This window comes from Cyclopterus lumpus, chromosome 12 (assembly GCF_009769545.1).
Source record: "Cyclopterus lumpus isolate fCycLum1 chromosome 12, fCycLum1.pri, whole genome shotgun sequence".
Lineage (NCBI taxonomy): Eukaryota > Metazoa > Chordata > Actinopteri > Perciformes > Cyclopteridae > Cyclopterus > Cyclopterus lumpus.
In genome coordinates this window covers 18,431,480-18,459,224 of record NC_046977.1, presented here as the reverse complement: position 1 = coordinate 18,459,224, position 27,745 = coordinate 18,431,480, and the positions used below count along the sequence as shown (strand labels likewise).

General features: G+C 43.6%; 3 protein-coding genes across 8 annotated transcripts in view; 2 read left to right on the top strand and 1 right to left on the bottom strand.

Moving 5' to 3' along the window:
• Positions 1-17: 17 nt before the first annotated feature.
• ccng2 (cyclin G2) lies at positions 18-6,731 on the top strand. The gene is made up of 8 exons (XM_034546616.1): positions 18-247; positions 1,431-1,595; positions 1,855-1,992; positions 2,260-2,510; positions 2,941-3,019; positions 3,178-3,276; positions 4,012-4,211; positions 5,971-6,731. Exons 2-8 carry the CDS (start codon positions 1,491-1,493, stop codon positions 6,092-6,094), a joined length of 996 nt encoding a protein of 331 aa, XP_034402507.1. The 5' UTR covers positions 18-247; positions 1,431-1,490; the 3' UTR covers positions 6,095-6,731.
• On the bottom strand, positions 4,621-20,089 carry taf1c (TATA-box binding protein associated factor, RNA polymerase I subunit C). Of its 3 annotated transcripts, XR_004610605.1 has the most exons (16): positions 19,665-20,089; positions 18,990-19,101; positions 17,221-17,270; positions 16,621-16,710; positions 16,322-16,383; positions 15,975-16,225; positions 15,680-15,811; positions 15,471-15,588; positions 15,303-15,374; positions 15,075-15,210; positions 14,402-14,530; positions 13,641-13,839; positions 13,412-13,549; positions 11,521-12,893; positions 8,972-9,444; positions 4,621-5,341 (listed from the first exon to the last, which is right to left on the bottom strand). XR_004610605.1 is itself a non-coding variant. In XM_034546614.1 (15 exons), exons 1-15 carry the CDS (start codon positions 19,791-19,793, stop codon positions 9,229-9,231), a joined length of 3,207 nt encoding a protein of 1,068 aa, XP_034402505.1. In that variant the 5' UTR covers positions 19,794-20,089; the 3' UTR covers positions 8,914-9,228. The 3 variants fall into 3 exon arrangements, 2 of the variants coding, with proteins under 2 accessions (XP_034402505.1, XP_034402506.1); XM_034546614.1 differs by lacking the exon at positions 4,621-5,341 and having other exon boundaries at positions 8,914-9,444; XM_034546615.1 differs by lacking the exons at positions 4,621-5,341; positions 17,221-17,270 and having other exon boundaries at positions 8,914-9,444.
• A 376-nt stretch (positions 20,090-20,465) lies between these two features.
• LOC117740298 (WD repeat-containing protein 7) overlaps positions 20,466-27,745 on the top strand; it is a 105,000-nt gene continuing 97,720 nt past the window's right edge. Inside the window, exons 1-9 of one of the 4 annotated variants that reach the window (XM_034546612.1) lie at positions 20,466-20,836; positions 21,616-21,787; positions 21,896-22,002; positions 25,247-25,325; positions 25,454-25,628; positions 26,290-26,366; positions 26,495-26,614; positions 26,748-26,893; positions 27,034-27,136. In XM_034546612.1, coding sequence (XP_034402503.1) covers positions 21,629-21,787; positions 21,896-22,002; positions 25,247-25,325; positions 25,454-25,628; positions 26,290-26,366; positions 26,495-26,614; positions 26,748-26,893; positions 27,034-27,136 — 966 coding nt within the window. In that variant the 5' untranslated portion in view covers positions 20,466-20,836; positions 21,616-21,628. Of the gene's footprint in view, positions 20,837-20,861; positions 21,001-21,615; positions 21,788-21,895; positions 22,003-25,246; positions 25,326-25,453; positions 25,629-26,289; positions 26,385-26,494; positions 26,615-26,747; positions 26,894-27,033; positions 27,137-27,745 lie in introns of those variants that run through there. The other 3 variants (XM_034546613.1, XM_034546609.1, XM_034546611.1) reach the window with 3 other exon arrangements.

Below are 27,745 nucleotides of genomic sequence, written 5' to 3'. Positions count from 1 at the left end.
CAAACCTCTTGACGAAAATGTAATAAATATAGTAAAAACGTCAAATATTACGTTTATCTGTAATTGTATGCCGGTAAATCCGAGCCGTTTTCTATTATTGAACTGAAGCCTTTTGATTGGTGAATGCTACGTGACGTCGTAGGTAGGCGTGAGCGTTGGGAACGTCAACAAAAGAGAGGACAAGAGAAAGGAGAAAGAAGACGAGAAGGTCTGACAACAGATATGTGGCTTTAACCTGCAATAACGGGTAGGGTACAATTTTAAAAACACTCTTTGTTGAAATTATACTCAACACAGACAACGTGAACTAACGTTACATGTGTCTTTATAACCAACGTTTACTCAAAAAGAGGAGAGAAGGAAGCGAGCGAATGAAATGGAACGGCCGACAACGGCTAAAGCGATATTATTACAAACAAAAAGCAATCCGTTGTTAAATAAATATTAATAACGCGTCTGGTTTACTTCAGCAAATATATATATCCACCTCGTCGCACAATTTGACATAACTCGTACGGAACGTTTACACTGTAAATAAATGGTGTCATTTAACACTCCAGCGAGGGTTTACTTTTCCTTGAATCGCTCGCGGTGTAATTTTTAAATGAACCAATTTACATTAAGAAAATACATTCGCAGATGCTTTCCTTCCTGCAGCCGAATATGATTTTTTCGCCCTGCAGGTCTGTTGTTGTTGGTTTCCCGTGGATCCGTTCCCCGTCCACAGCAGAGCTTTTGAACGATATTAACACTATAATATACTAATAACAAAAATCAAGCACACATTTTGAGCACTGAAGTACATTTTAAACCTCGTTTTTTATTATTTTGAATAGTGTAGTCTGATACAGACGTAAGGTACAAGGAATGAACCACACACAGCCCCTCCCCCGCTCCTTTCAGAGGATTTAAAAACGGTAGCTAGCTGCGGGTAACGTTAGCCTCCTCGGTGATCACCAACGATGAAAACGGGTCTCTGGCTGAGAGAATGTTGTGTGTGTGTGTTTGTGTGTGTGTGTTAAGTTATGTACCGGACCGAACCTTCGGTCAGAAGACCGTGAAGGGGTCTACCAGAGGAAATGTGACACCGGAGCTCAGCTGAGGGAAGTGGGCTGGGCTCTGAGCTGTGACCCCCCCTCGCTAGTGCTGAGAGCACGTAGCAACAATATACAGCATAGTGAAAACACAACAAAAGATATATCACTGAATTATATATATTTTTTCCAAACATGAATACATCATTAAATTATAGCAGCTGCCAAGGATATTTTTTTCCCTGGTTAATTGTGACGGTACAGGCTTTTTCTTCTGATTCACTTGAAATAGATAATTCTGGATTAGTTTTTTTGTTGTTGTGTGGATTGTATTTTGGACTTGTCAGATAACTTCATATTTTGGAGCTGACCCTGTGTGCTTTCCCCGTTTTGCAGTGAAGATACTGTGGTTAAAAAACAAACAAGGGATCACTTCCTCCGGTGCCAGCCCCAAACATGGACGCCTACAAGCTCATGAAGGAGCTGCGGGTGAATTATGAGCAGGAGGCTCATTATCGCCCCAAAGAGACGGGCCTGAGACTTATCGAATCCACAACAGAGGTGAGAATATTTTTTTTGGGGGGGGGGAATCATTGATCCACAGTAGTCAGTAAGTCTTCTTCTTGACATTAGGAAGTTCAGAAAAGTTATTTAAATTTTTTTTTTTTTAATCGTCTTGTTCATCTCTTGTTAAGCCTATGAAATGTAGAATCCCAAAAAAACAAAAGCCAGATCTGCTTTTTGCTGCTAAATTGTAAGTAAGCACCAGAGTGTGTGGCAGACAAAGCAGGTTAATCAACAATGCGTCTTTTGTTTTCAGGGCGACAGTCGGATCTCGGCCAAAGGCAGAAATGCCAAAGTAGAGGACCTATGGAGTCTGACCAGCTTCTTCGGTTACAGCACGCAGACCTTTGTCCTGGCCGTTAACCTGCTGGACAGATTCCTGGCCATGATTAAGGTACAAGAAGCTTCCTTCTCCCTCTAGGTGCTTTGACCAGAACCTAGTGACACAATTTGGCAGCTTATGCGGTTTGTAGAAGCCTGAGATGCAGTCCTATTTTTAACAACAAATGTAGGAGTTAACATGTTCTATGACAAAGATTAATTTGTATATGTGCACTAAAATGTTTCCACAAATGAAGTACGACATACGTAACCAGGTCCAGCTCACTGATTGAAATCTTTTAGTCAAACTGACTCATTCCCACGTGCCCGTCCATCTAAGGTCCAACCAAAGCACCTGTCCTGCGTCAGCGTCAGCTGCCTCCACATGGCGGCCAAAGTGACGGAGGAGGAGTGCGACCTGTCGCCCGCCGACGAGCTTATCCGCATTGGACAGTGCCGCTTCACCACCTCTGACCTCTGCCGCATGGAAAAGATTGTCGGCGAGAAGCTCGGCTTCAAGTCCAACGCCGTCACCGCCTTAACCTTTCTGCACTTGTACCACCAGATAGCACTTTCGCACTCCACAGACAGGTGAGACCGACACTTTTTAGTTTTGGTTTCATTTTTATATATATATATATATATATATACATATATATATATATATATATATATATATATATACATATATATATATACATATATATACACATATATATATATATACACACATATATATATATACACACATATATATATATATACATACACACATATATATATATACACACACACATATATATATATATATATACACACACACATATATATATATATACATATATATATATACATATATATGTATACATATGTATATATATATATGTATACATACATATATATGTATACATATGTATATATACATATATATGTATATGTATATATATACATATATATATATATATGTATACATATATATATATATATATATATACACACGCTAACCTGACTGTCTGAACAGGAAAGAGAGTCTTAGCCTGGAGAAGCTGGAAGCTCAACTCAAAGCCTGTCTTTGCCGGATCTCATTCTCTAAAGCAAAGGTAGGAATTCAGAGGGTCAGAGGTCACACAGTATTACAGTAGCTCAGCAATCTAGCAAAGAAATTAGCTAGACTGCTAAAAAAAAGTTGCCGCTGTTAGTTTGACAACACTGAAACTTCAACACTTCCCATCCACTTTCCTTTTGTTTGTACATCCAGCCGTCCGTCCTTGCCTTGTCTCTCCTGAGGCAGGAGATGGAGGCCGTCCAGTCGGAGGACATGCTGGAGATAGCCTATCACATCCAGAGACACCTAAAGGTAAACATTACTTTGTTTTGTTTTGTTGGACCTCCCACCACTCGGGGGAGGAGTGCCGCTGTCCATTAGGACAGAGGCCAATATAATCAGGAAGAGCAATATGGCCAGGTGTTGCTAGATTGACAGGAGCACACAGTTTTTGACAGTGTGAGAACGGGTGACAATGTACACGTGGTAACTCATAACAAATATTTGTATTCATTTTATTTTGTGGTTATGACAAATGGGTTTCGACAGGGAACTTATCTTTTGGTTTGTGTTAAGAAATGTACAACATTAGAAATAAATGACCTTATATGCTGAAAACTGGATATTGAATCGGTTTATTACTAAACTAGTCATCAAGCAACCACAGTGACCTTTTTTTGATAGTCAACGGGGTCGCTACAATGACTTTTAGGCAATGAGGCTTTTAAAAAGGTTCACAGACATGGTGGGATTTAAAAAAAAAAAAAAAATGTATGGAGATATTTCCAGGTGTTTCCATGTTACCATGTTACCTAACTTTACATTATATTTTACAGTCCTCCCACTTTCAGTTATTGTGTTGCGTACACCAACGCATTAGGTTTTAGCTGTTCAGGCGCCGTTCAAACCTGGTTTTTCTGAACCTTGAACCAGGTCACCGTTTACAGGAACATACCGTTATGTAATCAGATTACTTTAAATTCACCGACGTCAGTGAACAGGGCAGAGGGCCAAGCACCCAAACTAAACTGCGTGGCTTGGTTTCAGATTACCGACGGCGAGCTGCTGCTGTGGAGTGAGCGTGTGGCTCCGTGTCTGTCGGACTATGCCTCCCCTGAATGCAGCAAACCCAATCACAGGAAGCTCCAGTGGATCGTGTCGCGGCGGACTGCCCAGAACCTGCATAGCTACCGCACCGTCCCTGAGCTGCCCACCATCCCAGAGGGCTGCTGGGATGAGAGCGAGAGGTCAGAGCCTCAAACACACCTAAGTGAATACCAGCACTGTCAGAGCCTTAAATTCAATTCAGTTAATTTTGTATAGACCAAAATCACAAATTTGCCTCAGAGGGCTTTACAATCTGTACACATACGACATCCCTACACACACACACACACACATATGTATACATGTATACACACACACATATGTAGTAAGTGGTATTTCCTGGTGGAAATTCCACTTACTACAACTTCATGCGTTTCAATTCAGTTTATTTTGTATAGCCCCAAATCACAAATTAGCCTTTGGAGGGCTTTACAATCTGTACACATACGACATCCCTGTCCCAGGACCTCAGATCGAATCAGGAAAAACTCCCCCCAAAAAAACAGAAAAAAACCGTCAGAAACCGCCAGGAGAGCAACAGAGGAGGATTCCTCTCCCCGGATGGACAGAAGCAATAGATGTCATGTGTACAGATGAACACATGACATGTATAATGTAAACACATTCAATGAGTGACAGAAATTTATGAATGATTAGTAGGCATGGACCATGATCCAGATTTCCACAATCTATGAAACAGGAGAAGAGGGGGGCGGGGGGCATCAACATGGCAGGAGGCAGGGCCACGGAGGCAGGAGGCCGGCCCACCAGGAACAACACCTAAGCGAATACCAACGCGGTCAGAGGCAATGCTCACAGCAATTGATTCAATTTAATTTACGCAGATGTCAGCCTGATATGTTAAATATCAAACACTCCTGAAGACAAGAACAGAGGCATTCCAATTTAAAAGGAACCCAACACACCTTGTGTCACGCACACACCAATAAAAACATTGCAAGAAGTCAATCCCGTAGTCTAAAAGTTAAACAGAAATGAAAAGGCTGGAAGTGAAACAAGGACTTTGCTGAGTCACAACAGGTTAAATGAGGCATCTTTCACAGTGCGTGTTTGTGTAGTAACAGTCCTCTGGGGCAACACACACTTTTCTGATGACAGCACACACACACCCAAACGGAGAGAGCCCGGCCCTCTCAGCTTGCCAGGGCCTCTCATATCTCCTAGCACTGCATGATGGGGTGTGCATGTCTCTGGTTGTGTCCCACAGACGTTTCCATGATGTCACCAGAGGGCCTCGCCTTCATAGAACCTTTGGAGTGTGTGTGTAGAAAAACAAACAAACGTGAGAAAGCGAAACAGGGAGACTTCCCCCAGCTGACTCCTGAAAGAAACTGATCAATAACCCACAGAACAGCTTTGTCGAACAACAACCCTTTTTCTAACATTGAATTCCACATCTGAACTTTCAGCACTTTAAACAGGCAGCTGAGTCAGGACAGTTGATAACAGATTGCAGCAGTCTGCGTCACCGTTTCTCCACTCAGACAGTACATGGTATACACTTCCTGTCTTCTGTCCCGGTGGGACAAATGCTATCAAGCTCAGGAACTCTAAAGTAGTTGATCTGCATTACCTTTCATAGTGAAAGTCCTTCAACCATCAGAAATTATGACCAACTTCAATCTTCAGATTTGGTTTACACTTTTTAAAACGTGTGACATTTATTAAATTGACTTTAACTTGCTTTATTGATCAATGTCTTGAACAAGAAAAACGGATCACTCAAAACGATAGGATTATCAATATAGTCAATTTTCTGTTTGTCAACTAATCCATTTGTTGATATCATCAGCACTATTCAATATTCATATTAACACCATGAGTAAAGACTTATTGTGTGTGCGGACCCGTTTGTGATGCCTCTGTGTGTCTCTACAGCGAGGACTTGTGTGAGGACGTGATGAGTTCAGGCGAGGAGTCTCTCAGCAGTTCTCTTGGCAGCGACGCCGAAGGCCCCTTCTTCCCTCTTCACCTCCGCCGCCAAAAACACCTTCATGCCTAACGCCTCCCTACCCCCTTTTCCCTCCCCTCTAACTTCTTTACCCAAAGTCTTTAATTTATTGTTTAATAAGCTCTGGTGCTGAGTGGGGAGAGAACCGCACAACAACTGGCAGCCGAGCAGTCCAATCTCTTCCTGGTAGATCTTTAGTTTGTAGATGTGTCGGTGCATGTTGAGATGTCACATTCCAGGAGGCAAGATTTTAAGGATTGCGCGGTCGCCATCAGATGGTCACAGTTCACGTTGTCAACAAGATAATTTGCCAAAACGTATTTATTCCATAGAAGAAATGCTTTTGATAAGAGTAAGAAGAAGTCTTATTGGTGGACAGATTTCCATTTGCACAGTTTTCTTAAATCAAACCTCATGTGAAGTGTTGAGTTTGTGTGTCAGGGGGGGGTCAAAGTGTTTAGAGCTGGCGTTCAGTCAGGGTTACGTGCCTTGCTCAATGGGAGCGCAGGGGGAGAGATGGTTCACATTCGAGCCTCGCAGACGCCGTGCCGCCCCCCCCCACCCAGGCTGTTAGGAGTGTGTGTTTGTGTGTATGACCCTGGTTTTAATTAAGTAGATCATGTAGCTTAAACATTTGGTGTTTGGAACAGAGGAATGCTGATGGCTGTAAAAAAAAAAAAAAAAAAAACTACTACAAAAACCATGTAAAACTGTAAATGATGTACACAAAAAATTGTAATAGTTCTTTGTAGATATTATGTTATTTATTCCCTTTTTGTCACGTGTACTGAAAAAGTCTAAAATCCTTTTTTCTTTTTTAAATCTTATTTTTTTAATTGTGTGTCTGTCTTTTTATTCCCTCATGCTTGCATCCATTTCTTTCCACACAAAGTGAAAGAACTAAATGAGTCACAGGCAGGAAAGATTTCTCGTGAAAAAAAAAAATATATATATCAAAAGATTTAAGTAAGAAAAATGTTGTACTCGTTCCTCCTTGCACATCGGGGGTACTGGCTGGACGCAGGCTCACGCGGCCGGGAATCTCTGTGACTGTCAGTAAGCGACTGAGTTAAACGTTTTTTCCCCTGTATGGAGCGATGCTGGAAATTATACTATACTGCACCACTTGCTGTATCCACAGTATGGCCCGAGACAACATGCATCAACATAACCCATTTGAAGGGGATCTTATAAATTCCCTTCATCAGGAGTTCAGTAATGTATAGTGGCAAGAAAGACAATTTAACGGAAAAAATCACACAAAAATCAAAATGACTGACTTCCGGTACCGTTTAGAGCATGGTCCCAAGAGACTTTCTTTTCAGTTTACATGTTTTACATATGCCTACCAAGTTTCATAAATGTAGGTGAAACGTAGCGCTGGGGCTGCTTAAATAAATATTTGTAGGGGGCGCTATCGAGCTGAATTGCCATTTTGAAGAATTACAATCATATCAGGTAACTACGTCTTTGACTTTAAATGTGTGTGCTAAGTTAAGTTACGTTTCGAGCATGTTACATTGGTTTATTTGGTCACGGCGAAGGATCAAACTTCGCTAGGGGATGCAATGTGGACATATGCTACCAATTTGGTGAGGATAGGCCAAGTCATTTGGAAGTTATGTGTCTTTAAATATGAGGCCACACACTTAGAAGTTCATTGGTCCATATCCTCTGAACGCAATGAGATAAACACTTTTGATAACATTGAACCAATAATGAACCACAGAAATGTTTGTAACAATCGAACTCAGCGTTTAGGAGACAATTGAAAAAACGTTTTTCTTTTTTACAAAATTCAAAATGGCGTAAAATCTGATTAGGCGCATTTTATGGCCACCATAAACTTTTTTGTAGAGCAGGTCCAAGTGGACATGTGTACCAAATTTCAAGTCAATCGGTCATTGTGAGCAAAAAAGGCAGACGTTCTACCTTAAGGGGGTGGTTTTCGAGAAATTTATTTGTACCCAAATGCGAGACCTCCAAATGATCACATTTTTCACCGGTGCATGTCAAATTTAAGAACATTTGGGATATGATAAAGGCCTCCAAAACACGTTCATTGCTAGAGAAGAACATTTTTCCTCGAAATACAATAGGTTCCTCTATGACGAAGTTGTCACGAGGACCCTAATTAATTGACTCAGTGTCCATAGTATATGGTTGACGGATACATTATGTCCATCAATGCAAAGAGCAATGAAAAAGCTAATTTGAGATATATACACAGTATATACCAATGTGAAAATAAATTAAATGAAACTAAGTATAACGGCTCCACAGTGGCCCTGATGCTATTTAGTATTTTAGTAAAACTGTAAGACTTCTAAAATTAAAGGTCGCAACTTTTTAGAGTAGCAGAAACTTAAAAAAAAGAAAATTACTACACCGAGGTCTCTTCATTTATTTAAGTCAATGTACAACCGGTAGAGTTCTGAATAAAGCAGAAACCCAGACTCTGTAAAAAATAACATTTCACTTTTAACACACAAAACGGCAAGTTATTTCAGTACTATTGTATGTCGTCTATTTCCACACCAAAAGCAACGGGATGAATAACTCCTATTTCCACTAAATAAGAGCAGCATTCTTTTGTTAGAACCATCCATTGTTATTTAATGTCACACCAACCAACCGTGTTACAGCTTCTCTATTCCATCAACCAGCGACCACAGAGGAACGTTTGTCACATGCAATGTGACACACACACACACACACACACACACACACACACACACACACACACACACACACACACACACACACACACACACACACACACACACACACACACACACACACACACACACACACACACACACACACACACACACACACACACACACACACACACACACACACACACACACACACACACACACACACACACACACACACACACACACACACACACACACACACACCTACCAAACTGGTCTGCAGTTCTTCGGCCAGACATCCTTGGAGATCACTTAGACTTGCAGTCCGCTTTTCCCCCACCATCTGGGGCCAGTTTTGGACATACAATCCCAGGGATTAATGCTGTTGTACATCCATGAGGCAAACAGAAGAGGCCGATGAGCAGAGAGAAACATTTCTTTTTAGTTGGAGTCCAGCCTCCTGTTTTTGTGTTATTAAGAACACGTTTGTATGCCAAACAATGATGTCCCCTCTCTGTGTGACGATCAAAATCCCATTCGAGACTTCTTTTTCTTGAGCTGTGACGCTTGTCGACCCTGTGAGCTCTGGGAGAGACATGACCGGAGCGAGGCGTTCTGCGGCAGGTCCATCCTGAGGCTCCACTGGAAGGAGGATGGGGTCACGGGTGGAGGTAGAGCTGGGTGGTGCGGGGTGCTCTCCTCCTCCTCCAAGAAATAACTGTTGGGCTGCGAGGGATCATCCTAGTAACAGGCCGAGAGAGGAGGAGTTACACATATTGACTTAACTCACAATGACCTGTAGAGATGCATCCAGCTCTCCCACCCTCTCACCAGAACCACCACAAAAACATAACAACGAGCAGCGTTGAATGGGTCCTCGCACCTTTGCGGGACTTCCATTCTTTTCCCGAATGGAATGGATGCGCGATGTAGGAAATTACAGGTTGCAAATACTTTACCGGTTCCGTATCGGCTGTGTATACCATGTCATATACTTTTTATGTCATTTGTCATGTAAAACTGATTTCCTTTCGCCAGTAGGTGGCACTTTGTCTATGTGTGAAAATAGGCTGTCAATATCCTCTGGACCTTACTTTTATCAAGCATGGCAAGTTTGTTAAAGTATAGCGCTTAGAAATGGGCATAAAATAATGAAGAAATCACACAGAAAAATACGAATGGCCGACTTCCGGAACGGTTTAGAGCACCCGGCCCACACCCTTTGGCTGTTCCAGTACGGCCCGCGTAAGGTCAGTCAAAAATGAAAAATAAATAAGTGCACGCCATTAATGCAGTACAACAGCACTGCTTTTACTTTGGAAGCAATTTACTTTTAATGTGTGTGCGCATGTGTGTGAGTGCTTACGCAGCCTCACCGACAGGAGCCCTGGAAAATTTCCATTCACGGTAAAAAACGAAAGGTTGATGGTTTGCTAGTTTTAAGCTGCAGACCCAACAAGGACTTTTTAACCAAGCTTCACAAATCCAGGTAAGGATCCAGGGAGGGATCAGCTGTCAGCTGTCTTTCACATATCCACCTCAGACATTCAACCAGACTTCATTACACTTGCTTAAGCCCAAGACCGACTGGATTTTTCTCACCGATTAAGAAAAACTGAACTAAACTGGAAAACATCAAAAGCACTTATTGCTTTTGTATAAAGGTAATCAAATGCTGGTCTTTATCTTATGTACTTTTGTGAAGGTTTAAAGGTATGTTAAAAAATCCTAGCCTTATACATGTAGCAGCTGAAAACCATATCATTTACAGTTTTTTTTATTAAGTAATACAATTTGAGCAGAATTAAATTCAGCCTATTGGTTCGGCCCTCCACAATGGTCCCAATTTCTCATGTGGTCCCTTGGGAAAATGAATTGCCCACCCCTGGTTTAGAGCATGGTGCCAAGATACTTTTTTTCCTTCTAAATTTGATACATGTGCTGGGGCTGCTTTTTTAAAAATGTGTAGGGGGCGCTATTCAGGCGATTTTTAATGGCCAAGACAAAATTTAACGCCCAATTCATTATTTATTTCCATTTCAGAATCAGAATCAGAATCCGTTTATTGCCAGGAATGTTTACACAAACGAGGAATTTTTTTTGGCGGAAGGTGCAACATTAGACATGACAAACAACAATCAACGCGACAGCAACAGTGCAATATGTGTATTAAGTATAAGATAAAGTGCTCAGACAACAAATAACGTTAAAGTGTTTAGGTGTGCGTTTCAAGTAACATGTGTGTTTAAGTTAAAGTGTATGTTACATGTGACGTGTGTGTTGAAGTTAAAGTGCATGTTAAAGTGACGTGTGTGGAGGAGGAGGAGAGAGGAAGGAGGAGGAGCCTGAGGAGAAAGAAGAAGGAGGAGAGAGGAGGAGGAGGGGGAAGAAGGAGGAGAGAGGAAGGAGGAAGAAGAGGAGGTAGTCCTGGGGGTGACAGAGTCAGTCAGTGGGGGACCCGGGCTCCATTGATGAGCCCGACTGCCGACGGGAAGTTCTATTATTATCACTGAATGGACATGTGTCAAACTTTCAACTAAATTGGTCATACTGGCTGAGGGGCGTCGCCTGTCCCTCCACTTTTAAGGGGCGCTAGAGGAAAAAAATTTTAATACGCAAATATGACACAGATATCAGATGTCTATTTTCACCAAGACACCAAGTGTGCAACATTTGGAGCATGGCAAAATACAAATTGGAATAAAAATCCCTAGAATTTCAGTTGTTGGTGCTCAGACCAACAGATATCACAATCTCTTGACAGGGACAATATTTCTTGTTCCGGTTCTGCGTCGACACTAAACACCTTCCTTTTACCTGTGGTGCAAACAGAGCACTGATGTAGTCCTCTGCTGGACGCTTGGGTCTCCTCTGATTGACCGGTGCGGATTCACGATTAGGGGTCTGGGACAGATCGAGGGCGCTGCTGAGGGTCTGCTGGTTGCCTCGCTCGAGCTCAGCACCGGTCGGCGTGGCAACTGGGGTGTGAGTGCGAGTGGCGGATGGTGTGGTGGGTGTCGTGGCCCTTAGCTTCTCACTCTCCCAAAAGCCCTCCGTCTGGGACAGATTGCCATCGGTGTCCGAGGACGCCCACCGGTCCGCCGTGGAGGACCTGCCCGTTGAGTCGGAGAAGTCGCTCAGCTCCGACTGGTAGCTGATAGACGAGGTGAAGCTACCGGACAGCTCCAGACGTTGGCCCGTGGCTCTCTTCGCCTCCTTCTCCCTCTTCCTCTTCCTCCTCAGAGCCTTAACCTTCTCCTCCCTGTTCAGGCCGAGCCGCTCCTCCCACCACGCTCGCCACGCCCCCTCACCCTGCCAGGCGAGGGTCAGGCGGTGGCTGACCTCGTCCCTCCAGGCTTCTGTGTCCACCGCGTCCGGCACCACTACTACGCTTGGAGCCTGCAGGGGGGCGGAGATGGCACCGTGGACCAGCAGCGAGCGCTTGGACATGCACGCTCTCAGGTTGCGTCTCAGGCTCCGCACTCGCTCCTCCTCTGTCGGATCTCTTGCATCTTTGTCTGATAGAAGGAGGTCTACGGTTTTAACTGTGAGGTGCTGCGGGCAGCATGGACGCGGCATCTTCCCGCAGCTCTTTTGCAGCCAACGTTTCCACGTGGCAATAGCGCCGACACTGAGCTTCACTGGTGCCGTCTGCTCAGTGGGACCAGCAGCGCAATCCAAGCCGCCACCACCGCCAGGTTCCTCGAAGTTATCGCCAACCCTCTCTCCGCTTTTCAAACCCGGGCTTGATCCGCTCACTTGATCTGGCTCGCCGTTGACGACGACCCGCAGCCCATACTGCTTCAGAAAATGGCTTCTCCCTCGGGGCTCTGGGCCCTCTGAGGAAGAGTCAGAGTACACGTCCAGTGCTTGCCACTCCTTCTCTGGCGTTTCAGTGACAAACACTGGCACAGCCGCGTCCTGGGTCGGTCCGATTACGCCCTCGTCGCTCGACGTGTCTGATATAACCGGCTGAGATTGTGGCAGTCGGAGCCGCCGGGCCGTTTCTCCCCCCGAAGTTGTTGCTTCTTTTAGAGCGGGTTCGTCCTCTGCTGCTGGAGATTTAGAGGCGTCCTGCTGCTCTGGCTCAAGGGTCTGGTAGAAAATGTCCCCCGCCTCGGTCAGCTGTAGTATACAAATGCACTCCTCACCATCACCTCTTCCTCCTGTCTTCTGGATACAAGTCAGACCTGATGACCAAACGAAGAAAGAAAAGAAAAGAAAGCTTTAGCCTTAACATTTATGATACATATGAAGTAGGAGTTATGAATATTCAACCAAATATTCAATAGTCAACCGTACAAAATATAATCTGTAGTCTTGTGACCAGTTTGTTGACTATGGAGATTGTCCACCAGTGGGCTCCGCTCAGTACATAAGTCGCAATTCTTTAATAACCAAATCTTTAAGGAGTACTTTGCCCCCAAAATGACCATGTGTATATTACTCTCTTGTGTTACCGTCAGTGTTTTGTTTCCCTTCCTTGCCTCCACGGTGAAAAGAGATATAAAAAAAGAGAAAACTGAGACAAGTCTTATCAAACTTTGGGTATTTTGTGTAAACTGGGTCTACCGGTGCCGGATGTAAACAGGAAGTAGATATGTTGCGTTTCCTTTAACTAAACAATCTAAGCATTATTGTACTCTTTAGAAATAACAAGTCCTGCTTGATACTTAAGACTACACACACACACGTCATCTTTCTGTACCTGCAGCAGGTGAGGACAACCTGCTGGTGGAGAGGTCCAGGCGGTGAGGGATCTGAACAGGGAGGTGTTTCAGACTGTCTCGGGGTCTGAGCAGCGCCTGGAGAGGACCTCGACTGGAAGAGGCCTCCGCTCTGCCTCCTGCACACACCCACACACCAACACGTTACAAAGGGGCCAGCACACCGAAACACGCAGCACATTTAACGCTCAACTTGTGGCGCCGACATACCAGAGTACTGCAGCAGTGTGATTTCTTGAGAGGTTTGTGAGCCCAGCAGCACCTTGGTGGTCCTAACCCCGCCCACTGCAGAGCCAGGGGAGGTGGAGCCGCAAACAGCATGACAAAACATGGGTGGGGACAACATCATGTGATCCCACTTGAGCATGGGCAAGCAGGGGAACCGCTCGTCCATGATGTAGGCCGAGTACTGAGAGAGATAGATAGAGAAACTATAAAGATACAAACAAAAAGTCGACCATGTTCTAACTTCATTTACAGAGGAAGAATGACTTTGCTCTCTGCTCAGATAGAAATTACTGCTTTATTAATGCTCACATTTCAAACATTTAACTATAGTAACCATGCAGTTTGTGTTTTGAAACCTTGCTTTCTCTCCTGTAGAGTGAAACTCCAAACATGCACTAGTGGCAACAAGCTGGTACAGCACCATTCCAATAATTGGAACTATTCTATGTCTTGAATGTTCACTACTTTTCCTCAAATCCAGCAGTCTCTTTGGAGACTTTAGTATCGCTACTAGAATGTCAAAACTAAGTCCTGTGGGTTTGGGCCACAGATTGTTCTGGAAGAGCCATCTTGTATAGTGGTGGCTCGTGACGTAGCAGGAGATATCCGGCAGTGAGCGACCTGAGACATCACCCACCTGTGACTAAAAAGTGTCCACACCCTCGTTTATTACCCAACTTGAATTCAAACAGGCGTGTTCTAATTTTTTTTTGAATAAACTCACCCCCTTCTTTGACAGTTACCTGAGTGGTGACGAGGTGCTGGAAGGTGTGGACGTCTCCCAGGTATCTGGACAGGATGAGCCTCTCCCCACTGCGACACTCCGGAGTGTTGCTGATATGAAACAGAGTGTGACTCAAGACAGGACTCTCCTGGGGATGAGGGGTGGGACAGGAGGCGTTTTAAAGAAATCAACTCAACCTTTGCGTCCTTATAATGTGTCACCTAACCACATCTCCTGCACTTGACGCCACGTCTCCCCAGCGATCACTCGCTGTGTGTGAATGCTGGGCAGCCCTGGTGAGTGCGCTCCAATTGCACGCTATTTTAATGAAGTATCGATACTAAACAATAGGTAAAATCGTATCGTTTTTAACGTACGGGTACCGCGGTACCTTTTTATTATCGATACACCGTGCAACATTAGTGGACGCATCTCTGGGCTACACTGGTTGTCTTGATTCCTTTACAGAACATTGTGTTTGTGCTGTCAGAGAATGATGCAACAACCACGCGTGTAGCTGGATCGGCACCTGCGGGTCTTGGTGCCATGGTGCGAGTATAAACAAAGCGTTACTCCTAATTTGGCCATATAACTGTTTAACTGGCTTTTAATGTTCAACTCAAAGTGACTCCCATGTTCACTCGGACTTGTCCACACTGATGAACATCGACACAGCCACCGTTGCCTCTCACCCGGACATCCGTCAGCTCCACCCCTGTCCTGTCTGCATACGTCATCACCCTCGGGTGGGCAGAGAACTCGCACCATCGCCATGATGACTTGGCGTTGAAGTACAAGTTTACATCTTCCTCTCGGACCTTCTGCATCCTTTTTTGGAAGAAAGAAAATGGGGAGGGGGGCCATAAAAATAATGTACACATAATGTATGTGTGCGAAGAATCAGTAAAGTCCTTCCTCACCCTCTGCCGACGCTCCACAGGTTTGCTGCCCCGCTCTCAGTCACCACTAGAACTTCACCTAGCACATGAGGACTGACAGGACGTTGCGTTAACACCGTTCCTCCCCCCACCCTTTCCCCAAGTTTACTTTACATCGCCGAACCCCTCGAGGCCGCGGCGACCATTCACCTGGCGCTGACGCAGGTCGCCACCTCCCTGGTGTCGACAACTTGCAGCAGACGAGGCGCGCTTTGTTCACCGATCCTCCAAATGCCACACAGCCGATCGGACCGCACCGCAACGCAACCTGCAACACACAGAACAGACGGGCGCACGTGGTCAATTACCCACTCGCCACATTGGCCTATGACCCGCCTCTAGGTCTCGCTCATTCGTACAGTCATCGAACAGGGAGGCGCAGCTGATCTGTCTGACGGGGCCCTTCAGCTGGAAGCGGAATGGGTCGCTGCTGCCGGCGTCCACACAGGAAGAGCTCCCCCTGCGGTGCTGCATCTCCACTCTGTGGAAGTCTGAGGCGCTTGCGTTAAGAACCAAAGGCGGCGGAAACTCTAAGCAGGAAGAACGCTGCTTTGCTCCACGTCGACCCCGCCCATTATTGTTTTACATCACAAAAATAAAATAAAAAAGAAATGGTGCCACAATAAACAGCATTAGATCTGTTTTGCAGGATACTGAGGCAGTCCAGGCCCTGGTTCCCCGGGTAGAGGAGGCAGCCGCGCTGGGGGTCACCGCCGCCCCGAGGGAAGGGGATGAAGGCCAGAGCACCGCCCGTGGCCCCCTCGGAGAACAGAGAGCGGTCCCTCTGCTCCGTCAGCTCCTCGTGCAGCAGGGAGCCCAGCAGCTCGACAGGCACGGCGGGCACCACGTCCGATAGCAGGGCGCTGTACGCATGCAGGGATTTGGAGGAGTACGACAGTGGGGACCTGGACGAAAGAGCGAAAAAAGACAATGCGGTCAAATGAAGGAACAAAAACAACCGCCGACTGGAGATGTTCCCCAATTCAGTCAGGTTTGCTCACATTTTAAACTTCTTCATGTCGAGGTCGCTCCTCACATCGTACACCGACTGTCTGCCGACTCTCTGCAGGGAAGAAAAACTATCACACGAATGTTCTGATGACAACCACGGCCTCCTGCTTAGAGCAGGTCTACACTACAGAACCTTTTCTTCAGTGGTTTCATTTTACTATATCTATATTCACACTTAAATATATATGTTAATAATATACCAATGGCAAGTCTTTACAAACAAATACAGTAATAAATAATAAATAAAAAGAATAAACGGTTATAGTAATTTAATTCTTGCGAGTCTCACTTCCTTCTGTGCTTGTTCGAAGGTCTCGCCAAGAATTTCAGCCATGCACCCGAAGGCGTCCTTGCAGTGGTCCAAGAAGAAGTTCTGCATCTACATACAAATCATGTTTATAAACCTCAAAAAAAGAGGAAACTTAAAAGAAAAAAAGGCCAAAGATTAACAAAAAATATCCTATTCTGTCACATCAGATGCTTATTTTCCACATTATAACACCGAAGATTTTAATTTTAATTCATTTTACTAAATGATCATCATGCTGTATTGAAGACTTGAAACTAGAGATTGAGACCATAAATTCATGTTTACAAAAGGTAATGAATTAAGAGTCATTTTCTCAGAGAATTCTAAACAATCAGACTTCTATTTGCAACCGGAGGAGTCACCACCTGGTGGACAATAGAAAATATGCAGCTTTAAGGCACTTCCTCGTCGCCTTCACTTTTAGAACGGGAGGTTGCCGTCTGGTACCAGAAACTACATTAAGTGGCGGGTCACTGAAGACCAGAGGCATGAAGCAATGTACACAAGCATCTATGGTTTAAATCAAGATATGCACATCTCTCATACATGGGTTTGTTATGTGCTGAATTTTGTGCTCACATGTTCTGTGAAGTCCAGCGGATTAGTGGGCTTCGAAGGCCAAAGAAAACCTAGATAAAATATAAAAAAAATACACACACACACAGATTAATTTATGAATATAGAAAATTGCAGGAGAATGTTGTGCTACCGCACGGGTTTAATGGAGCCCCAGAATTGTCGACAGCTATGATTCAGTTTTTCCATCTTTACTTAAAATGACTGAGTTCAACACACTTCAGATATTAGGTTTGTTCGAGATGAGCCAGAATCGATCACCAGCGATCGGCACGCAATGCATGCTGGTTAGATTTGTGTCCGACTTCCTCACATGGTCAACGATAATCTTACGAGAGCGTGGCTAACAGAAAGCTAACAGGAAGTAACTTTTTTGTGACTACCTGTGTATTCCTTGAAGGCAGCTGGCTCTGTAGCGGTTACACATGAGATATAATTCGTTGTTTTTGGAGGATCTAACAAGCACTCTAGAGTTTATCATTTGTTCATAGGTAACGTTAAATCAGTTTGACAGAGTTAAGATTTATAACACATATACATACACATATATATATACATACACACATATATATATATATATATATATATATATATATATATATATACACACATACATATATATATATATATATATAAATTAAACTTTAACATTGAAAGCGGTGTCTTTTTACTTTAGACCCAATTGTTTGCAATTACATGTGTAAAATTGTGTATACATACATATATATATATACATACATACATACATACATACACATATACATACATACATATACACAATTTGTTTGCATTGGGAGGGGCTTAATGCTGCTGCGCACATTGACCGAGAACATGGAGAAATGCACTTTTAAATGGACATTTTCATTTAAAATCTCTACCAGACGGCGTAGTTGATAAAAGCAAAGTTATTTATAACCACTCAAACTGGAGTTCTCTCATCACCGGAGTACTACGAGCATGAAGTACGTCTTAAAGGCGTTACGCAGCATTGAAACAACCAGTGGAGCGAAACTTCGTCAGACTACTGCGGGAGAACTGTGGATAAACCAACGCAGGAACAATGAACACATGCCTCGGCCAAGAGGAGAGCAGCGGACTGCAGGCTGATTACTGCAGTGGAAGATGTCGGTCTGAGGAGCGTCCTGAGAAACGCATCATCCATTTGTATGAAATGGAGCGGACTACAAAGATGGCGGCAGGGTTAGTGTAACCACTTTATTTCTTCAGAGGCTTTACAGACTAAAAGTCCCCTGTAGTCACAGTAAATTACAGCTGTGTTTTTTTTGTGCTATAACTGTTCAGAATTTTTTGGAAACAGATTTATATTCTGTATGTTAACTTGCTGTTACACACAATTCAAAACAATGAATTATATTTTAAAGGAAAACGAAAAAAAGCAGGGTTGTCATATTTTGTTTGACTGTAAAAATACTTTACAGTGAATAATTGGGAGAAAACTCATGAGCAAGAACAGCTGAGGTGGTGACGTCATCAAGTCCGCTGCTGCTCCAATTGCAGAAAGACTGTCTTGCGGTCTCCCAAGTCCAAAAGTAAACAAGTCTGTACTTAGCCTACTTGGTATTGATAAACAGCCTACTTGATATTGATAAACGGCCTCCGACTTGACGCAGTTTTTTGTCAACGCCCCCTGCTGCTGCCGCCTGTTCTCGTCCACATTCCAGGCGAGACGCAGTTCCGTCGAATCTGAACTGAAGGGTGAATATGGGACTACTGCTGCCGCCCCCCGGTAAAAACGACTGTTAGGGACTCACCGTTTTTAGGCGACATGAGGGGAACTGGTACCGGCTCCGTGTGACGCCACGTCTCCCCTGTGGCCTGGTGTCTGGATGCAAACGTCCAGCTGGAGAGGGGACCCGAGCTGCCCTAAAACCACACAATGAGAAAACTCAGGATTCATTCTTGCCAACAGACTACCATCAACAGAGAATAACGTCACCACGGTGTAACATCTGCAAAAGAAGACCATGTCTGTATTTATAAGCTAAAAAATTAATTTGTATAATAACATAGTAATATTTCCTGTTGATCAGCTTCAACCCATTCTGTTCCTCTCACGTTTGCAGATCATAAAACTGACATGACAACACAATTAATTATCTTAAAACTTTCTTTCAAAAATATTTAAATAATTACCAGACAGGCATTTCTAGTTTGCATGTGCATTACTGCACAATGGACTGCATTCAGTTTGTATAGGAGCCCAAAATCCATTCGCCAAACGAAACACCGGCCTGTTAGTTAAGTTCTTCTCCGGATGAAAGTAACAACAGGTAATTATGTCGTACGACACGGCTCATAATCACATATTACATGTGCTTATTTCCAGCAAGGAACTGATCCCGAATCAGTGTCCTTTATACACGTATACGTAGACAGTTCACACATGCACATATAGTCACACAGGAGCCTGGCTTAAGCTGGCCCACCTGAGGTATGACTCGGTCATAGCAGCCCCAGTTCCCAGCGCAGTGTTTCAGGACGAATTCCGGCGGTCCACCGTTGTAAAACGAGGGGAAAAGCTGCTGTGGAAACTGGTAATCCATTGGATCTGTCATTCGTGAAGTACCGCTAGGTTTTAAAATAGTCCTTCTCTATCTCTCTGTGGAACGAGTCTGAACATGCTGTTGTGCCCTCTCAGCTAACGCTAGCTCCTCCGTTAGCTAGCGTGAATAAAAAGGTTTCCCCTCTTCCAGTCATCATGACACGTACTCAGTACCGAAGACGACACGCGGCGCTCGTCGAAGCAGACGGACAACTCCGAAAAAGACCCCACAGTGGTAATCGAACGAGTCCAAATTAATCGCGTGTCGCCGAACACGTGCAGACTTGCGGCTAGAAAACGACAGTCAAGCTCGGCATGGCAGCAGTGGGGAACAACAACAATAAGACTTCCGGTCTGTATGATTTAAAAAAAATGAGACGAGAGAGAAACACCTATTTTGTCAAACAACAAAATGACACGGTGACATGTAGGATGACTTGAGATGCAAGGTAAAACCAGGAAACACACCAAATAGATAACTAAGTATATCATTAAAATCGAGTTTCAAAACGTACCTTTATTTTGAAGCCATAAAGGTATCGAGTAAGATTTAGTAACCTTTCAAAATAAAACCAAAGCTTTGGAGAGTTCATTAATTATATTGTGATTATTTATGAATCATGACAATTATGGTTACTATAATTCGATCATTACGTCATAATTTTCAATATTGTCGTTCTCACAAGTCTAGCAGTCAAATAAAGGGGAAATACAAAAATAGCTGCAAAGATGAGGGTCTGAAATAGGATGATTATGTCCTAAGCGTGTTTGTATTTATCTTTTGGATCATTACCTTTACTAATGTATTTACTATTTTGTTGATTGGTGTGCTTAATTATTATTGATCGCTTCCATCCGTACAATAACTAGAGCAGCCGTCTATACTTATACACACAGTGAATAATGTATCTTACGCTCTGCTCAAAAAACGAACACTGCATGGTTTTATTTTGAAAGCATGAGACCGGACGCGGCTCTCATTTGTCAGGTGATTAGCTGACCGAACAGATCGGTCAGTCGGTGGAACAAACTGCGGAAAACTAGACGAAAACGAGGGTACTTTCACTTTTTATTTGCCACGGGGGGAAACGGTCGTCGACAAGCGTTCCTTTAGAAGGACATGTCTCAGTAGGACTTTTTGTGATACGTATATACAGTTTTAAACGTTGTGTTTTGGTTCCGTTAGCTGCGTCGCTAACCCGGAAGTAGCGATATTGCAGGTACAGTTTAGCCTCAGCACCACATAACCTATATCACTGCACACTTGACAACCAGTGGCAGTTCATTTTTTTAAACTATCTGCAGCATTTTCTGCTGTCGGGTTCCTCCCAGGTGACAGTGGCTGTTCTGCGTCTGACTGTGAACTGAATCCATCCCAGTTCACCGTTACCCGCTTGACGCTGCTCACAGCCCGCATACCTGGGAGTAACGCCAAGGTTAATGATTCCAATGCAGGGCGGACACACCGTTGACGTTTGGCTGTAGTGGGGTGTATTAATGCGCGCTACTGTTGTTTGTCAAACGGGCCCTGCTCTTATTGCGTGTTTCTTCGTCCCGGAACCGTGACTTGTGATTAATTGACGGTTTATAGCTATGGCATGACCGGAGTGAAGGCGTCCATGTGCCGGGTTGAGTCGTCCTAGTGACGGTGTGAGTGGTGGCGTGGTTCACTGCTAGTTCCTGTCGCGTCCGTTCACATGACGAGATGTCAGCATGCTACTCATTAGCATACTAGAATGCGAACATGCTTTAACAACGTCTATATTCAAGTGTTTCTCTACACTGTATACTAAAAAAAGGTGTACAATACATTGAATGCCCCGCCCTCCTTGCAGACACTCGAGCATCATGTCGGGGAACAACTTGGTTCTACCCATAGTCCTCTGGGGCCGTACAGCACCCACCCACTGCATCAGCAGTCTTCTGGTGATGGACGACTTCAACACCATCATCACCGGCTGCCATGACGGACAGATCTGCCTCTGGGACATGACACCTGAGCTGGAGGTACTGATGAGGATCATAGTGGTTTTCTGTGCGTTTCTCATCTGCTTTTCATTGTCTTATTTGAACCCCCTTGTGCTTCTTTCACTTAACCTCTTGTTTTCTGCTCAGATTTGTCCCAGGGCCATGTTGTTTGGCCATACAGCCTCCATCACCTGTCTGTCTAAAGCCAGTGCGTGCAGCGACAAACAGTACATTGTCAGTGCATCAGAGAACGGGTGAGTGCACTTAGTTGTTGTTGTTGTTATCACTCACACACACCTATCAGGAGTTGCATGAGCCTCTTTCACACATTGTTCCTGGTAGATTACTGGGATAACTTTGGCACCGCTGGTGGTTTTCACTATTCACACATACGCTACATTCAGGAATGTTTCTGTTTTGCATCTTTTAACACATCAGCAACGCTGGAGTAGAGGGACAATCTAGCAGATAGACACACCGCCATAAAACACAACAAATAAAATGATGATGCAAGGCCATGTGTATGTGTACGCAGCCAAGGATGGCTCTTCTGGTTTCTTAGGAACATTGTGGGGCAAGGAAACTTTTTGTCCTAATGCCAATGTTCTTGTTATGTATTTAATAGTCAACACGTTTGCAAGAAACGTCCATTCGCCCACAACACACTTAGCTGTAATACTAAGTTGCAATGTTACTGCTATCATTCACAACCCCGCCTTATCATTGTCTTCCCTGAAACGTTACTCGGTCTTGAAGAGGGAAATCAGCCCAACAGATTTCCTTGAATATATCGATCCCTTCTCCCATTCACACATGACTCAATGCAGAAAATGTTCCTGCACATTTTGGGATAGACTAATTGTGTGAAAGAGACTTTATACATTATGTGGTGATTTCTAGCTAGTATATTTAATTACAAATTAGCCTAATTTTTTGGAGCACATAATTCATAGGACTAGTGGAGTGGCTTACGATATAGGTGACAGTGTCCCTTTAAGAGCTGGTATAGTAACCAGGGCTTTTTTGTGAGAGTAGAATAAACGGCCACAGAGGTCTAGGGATGGGTATCGTTTGGGTTTTTTCCGATACCGGTGCTAAACCGATATATTAACTGTTTAAAAGTATACTATAAATAATACAAAATCTGTGGCTTCAAACTACAGCTTCAAACTTTTTTAACTTCAAACTATGAACAATAACAACAGTTTACAGTATACTTAAATAAATATAAAGAAATCCAAAATACACACACACTCTGTATACAGCTTCAAACTTCATCAATTATTTTGCAGAAATATGAGCATATTTGGCTTCCTCTGGCAAAATACGACACCTATCCTGATTAATTGCATGTCCTGCACAGGAGAAAACCCTCTCAGATGGTGTCGATGAGGCCTGGACATACAGGTATGTGTCTGAAAGTGCAGACCATACGCTTCATCCACCACCAGGCTGCAGGGTCTGGTCTTGATTGGATTGAAGGCAGACTTTTGTAGATTTCCATCTCTTTCTGGACCTGTTCAGCAATGGAGAGGCACTGCCTTTAGTGGTCGTTGCCTGAAGAAGCTCTTGGTCCTCATCCTCGAACAGCTTCTCTAGGGCTGACTTCTTGGCACAAAAAAGACAAGTTGTGTTTAGATAAACATGCTTAACAAGAAATGCATTAATTTGAATAACTAAAATACATTGGAGGATATTTATTAGTCTGTTGTTAAATTAACTTTCTTTGCCAAGGTGAATGGGGTTACTGTGGAAGCTGGAGAGCCAACAATATAAACATAAATAATGTTAAATATGTACACGCAACGGAAGCATCACTGCACATGCCATCGCTAGTTTCATTAACATTACACTGACTTGCAGGTAGTCGTTTGCTCGTAGCTAGCTAGCTACAGTAGGCTAGCTATCTTAAACATGGTTATAATCCCTAATTTATAATTTGTTGTTATTAGGCCTACATTTATAAATGTAAGACTTGCAATCAACGTTACGGTACTAACCTGAGTTAAGGCTGCTGTTATCATCGGTCTCCACGTTTTCAGGGGGAACTGTCTCCCCATCGCCGGTGCCAGGGAGCTCCCAGACTGCCCGCTGATGTGCTCGACACAGGCTCACGCTCACGGTCGAACACGGTGCATGCCTCTGCTTTCAAGTGGATGTTATGCGTTGCCAGATGTTTCATTACATTTTACGCGTTCCCCCCTTTACATGCAATTATTCTGTTGCATTTTGCGAAATACAGCCTCACTTTTGACCGTTTACCTTTCGGCATTTTCTCCGTTAAAAGGTTGATGCTAGCTAGCTACTGTAGCTTTATAAACGATATGCTATCGGTACCTGCTACCGGGGCGGAGTCATCAGAGTAGTAGTATAAAGTATTTCGGTCCGGTAGGCACCGGTCGCATCGGAACTGGTACCACATTGGCACCGGTTTTCGGTACCCAACCCTACAGAGGTGTGCAGCCAACAGATAAACCTTGTCTACTGCGTTTTTACCTGCGCTCCTGTAATGGATTTGTATAGGGCAGGGAAGAAGTTGACTCGGATGATTTCTTTTCCAGTATGTATTCGCTGCAGAAGACAATAAAACACCAGATTGTCTTCTCTCTGTATATCCGCTTCTCTGAGCAATATCAAACTGTTGTCCCGAAGACAGGACTATATTAAATCTAAATAACAATTCTTATCAAAACCATGAATCATGACATACAAAGAGAAAATAGCGACCCCAAGTGGACAAAATATATAACTGCGTGAGTTAGTGACTCAGCGAAAATTATAACATTCAACAAAGAAAAAACACATACCTGCAGAAGACAATAAAACACCAGATTGTCTTCTCTCTGTATATCCGCTTCCTAAACAAGCAAAACAGAATATATACAGGGAAAATCGTCCTGAAGTAGCAAATACAAATGGCGCCAAAGAGGCAAAATGAAAAAGCCTCAAAACTTATATTTTAACCATCTGAATGACACACAACAACAGGTGGACACCGTGATCGTATTATCGACCATTACCATGCGTAACATAAACGGTTACACAATATAATGCAATATCATTTTCCCTCACAACTTACTCTGAGCATATCAAACTGTTGTGAGGGAAAGATGGGGCTGCGGAAGCTTAGGAGGAACAGAAGAGGTGAAACTCAATTTCCGCAGGAAACAGATTTTAGAAATAACGCTAAATAAAAATAACTCATTAAAATAAAATTCACACACATTCAATAGGATCGTTAAATAATAAACAAATAAAATATAATGCATTGAAAATAAGAAATGATAAAGTGTATTTTGAACTCTGTTACACTCCTACTCATCAGCATTTAAGCCAGAATACTCTAACCAGATCAAGTACTGAGCTGGTTACAAGTACTGAGCTCAGATATACACAAAGCATTACTACATACACATGTTTTAGATTTTGACCTGTGTGTAAGTTTAACCCCAGCCCGCAGACCATTAACTTATTTTTGTCGAACTTTCATCTTTCCAGAGAGATGTGTTTATGGGACGTTAACGACGGACGATGTATTGAGTTTACCAAGCTGGCCTGTGCTCACATTGGCATACAGGTAAGACATGCTCTCACGGGCCCTGAATTCTCAAAACAAAAACTGGTATTTGGATCAGATTGTGGTCATTTGAGTCTCATCACCTTTTTGGGGTTTTCTCTCTTCTCTTTCTCTCCGCGGTGCTCCAGTTCTATCAGTTCGCCATCGGCACCGAGAGGGAGGGACGTCTGCTTTGCAACGGCCACTACCCAGAAATCCTTGTGGTGGACGCCACCAGCCTGGAGGTGCTCTACTCGCTGGTGTCCAAGATCTCTCCAGACTGGATCAGCTCCATGAGCATCATCCGATCCCACCGAACACAAGGTGAGAGGCGCAGGTGGAGCTGGACGGGATCTGTGTCTTACAGGGGGTTTCGGGAGATTTAGATATTGCATATGCTGGTCAGTGATTCTTATCCAGCATAGTTTACAAAAATCACTAAAGTGGAAATTCACCAACACGGATGGTAAACATAGACAAATCTAGTCATAAATTCCTCAGTGCATTATATAGCCATTTCTCAGCTTGTACATTCTCCTCCTCATGCGGGATATGGGACGGCATTCCACTCCTCGCAAGTCAGCCAACATGGTTTTGGCCAGCTATCTATAACTTAGCTAGATCACATGGATTTGACTTTGGATGTGTCATTGCGTTGGCTATTAGTCATTTGCAAACAGCCTGCGAGTCAATGTACCCGCCAGAGAGTCCAAACTGATGTTATCCACTCAAGACAGTATTTCACTAAGTTAGCTACACACCATTGCCACCCAGAAAGGGAAGGTCTCAACTTGAAGTTTAGTTACGATCCGTTCACACATTGGCAATACACAGTGAGGAATACATGTAAATTGTTCCATGTTGTACCTTTTTTAAATGACCACACTACGTCAATATGCTATCAGGACAAAGGTGTGTATGATGCACTGTGAAGCCCTATAGGCCTTGTACATGGCGGTACTCTTGTCTCTCTGTCTCCATGTAGAGGACACAGTGGTGGCAGTGTCAGTGACCGGCATTCTGAAGGTCTGGATCATCACAGCCGAGGTCAGCAGGATGCAGGTACACCACCATACAAATGTGTGTTCATTAAAGAAATACAGACCTGTGTGTACTGCCGGAAAGTCGGATGAGTATTATGGAAGATTTTAATGTGTGTGTGTGTGTGTGTGTGTGTGTGTGTGTGTCAGGACATGGACCCTGTGTTTGAAGAAGAGTCCAAACCCATCTACTGTCAGGGCTGTCAGAGTATCTCCTTCTGTACCTTCACTCAGAGCAGCCTGCTGGTAATCTGCTCCAAGTACTGGAGGGTAAGAACTTGCAGTACCACTAAGTAATACTATGCACCAAGTACTGGACTAGATTATCGCAAGGAACTGAAATTTTGGCCCGAGTCTGACCCGTCCCGAAGCTTTACTACTAATAAAAATGTCTGTTTGTCAGGTGTTTGATGCAGGCGACTACTCGTTACTCTGCTCGGTGTCCAGTGACAACGACCAGGCCTGGACCGGAGGAGAGTTCATTGCCGCAGACAAAGTCATCATCTGGACCGAAGATGGCTGCAGTTACATCTACAAGCTGCCCGCCAGGTAAGTTCTGAATTATGATCTGAATGCCACAGGAAAAGAGCGCAGACTGTGAGTAGTTCTCAGTTAAAGTCACGGGGCAAGCAGAGGGCCGCTACACAAATGCTCTAAACATAGACTTACTATGCAAATGTCTTCCTCAGCTGCCTGCCTGCTAGTGAACATTTCCGCAGCGACGTCGGGAAAACCAAAGAAGGCTCGATCCCTCCACTGGTCTACAGCATTGCAGACCGCTCGGACAAACAGGTCAGTCCTCCTTCATTCACTATGTGAACTAATCTTTGGTAATTTTTGTAAATTAAATATAATTTAATATAATGGATCACTACTGTTGTACACCAGAAAAACATGTAATGTCTAGTTATAATTGTTTTAGATATTTCTTGTTAATGATGTTTTGGAGTTTTAGGTTTACTTTGGACTTCACATCAGTCAATTTTAACCCAATGGTCCCTAGACGTAGATGTTTGAGGTACTTGATTCAAGAGTTGCAGATAATAATATTTGACATGAGATCTACTTTATATTGATCTGGCCTCTCTTTTGTGTTTTTCCAAACCTGTCGGCAGAATAATTTTGCATTGTTATAACTTTCAGAAACACAAATTGCTACCTGGTTAACTCTGTATAATGATTAGTTTGGTTTAGTAACACAGATACATGGTTAAAGTGAGACAAACCATTATGGTTTGTGTTAAAACAACAATGCAACAACAATGCAACAACTGTAGCGCACCACCTGTAAGAACGGAACTAGCATAAATAAATAACATTGTGTACTTGCATTCATAACAGGCATATCGACCTTATGTAACAAGTGTTAGGTCGTTGTTTACTTTTTATTCCAAACGGGTA

Coding starts and splice junctions, on each gene's coding strand:
- ccng2 (XM_034546616.1), top strand. CDS start 1,491: ATGGACGCCTACAAGCTCATGAAGGAGCTGCGGGTGAATTATGAGCAG. Junction 3,277..4,011: donor ACATCCAGAGACACCTAAAG/GTAAACATTACT, acceptor GCTTGGTTTCAG/ATTACCGACGGCGAGCTGCT. Junction 4,212..5,970: donor TGCTGGGATGAGAGCGAGAG/GTCAGAGCCTCA, acceptor GTGTCTCTACAG/CGAGGACTTGTGTGAGGACG.
- taf1c (XM_034546614.1), bottom strand. CDS start 19,793: ATGACAGATCCAATGGATTACCAGTTTCCACAGCAGCTTTTCCCCTCG. Junction 16,384..16,620: donor TCGAACAAGCACAGAAGGAA/GTGAGACTCGCA, acceptor TCTTCCCTGCAG/AGAGTCGGCAGACAGTCGGT. Junction 15,375..15,470: donor GCGACCTGCGTCAGCGCCAG/GTGAATGGTCGC, acceptor ACGTCCTGTCAG/TCCTCATGTGCTAGGTGAAG.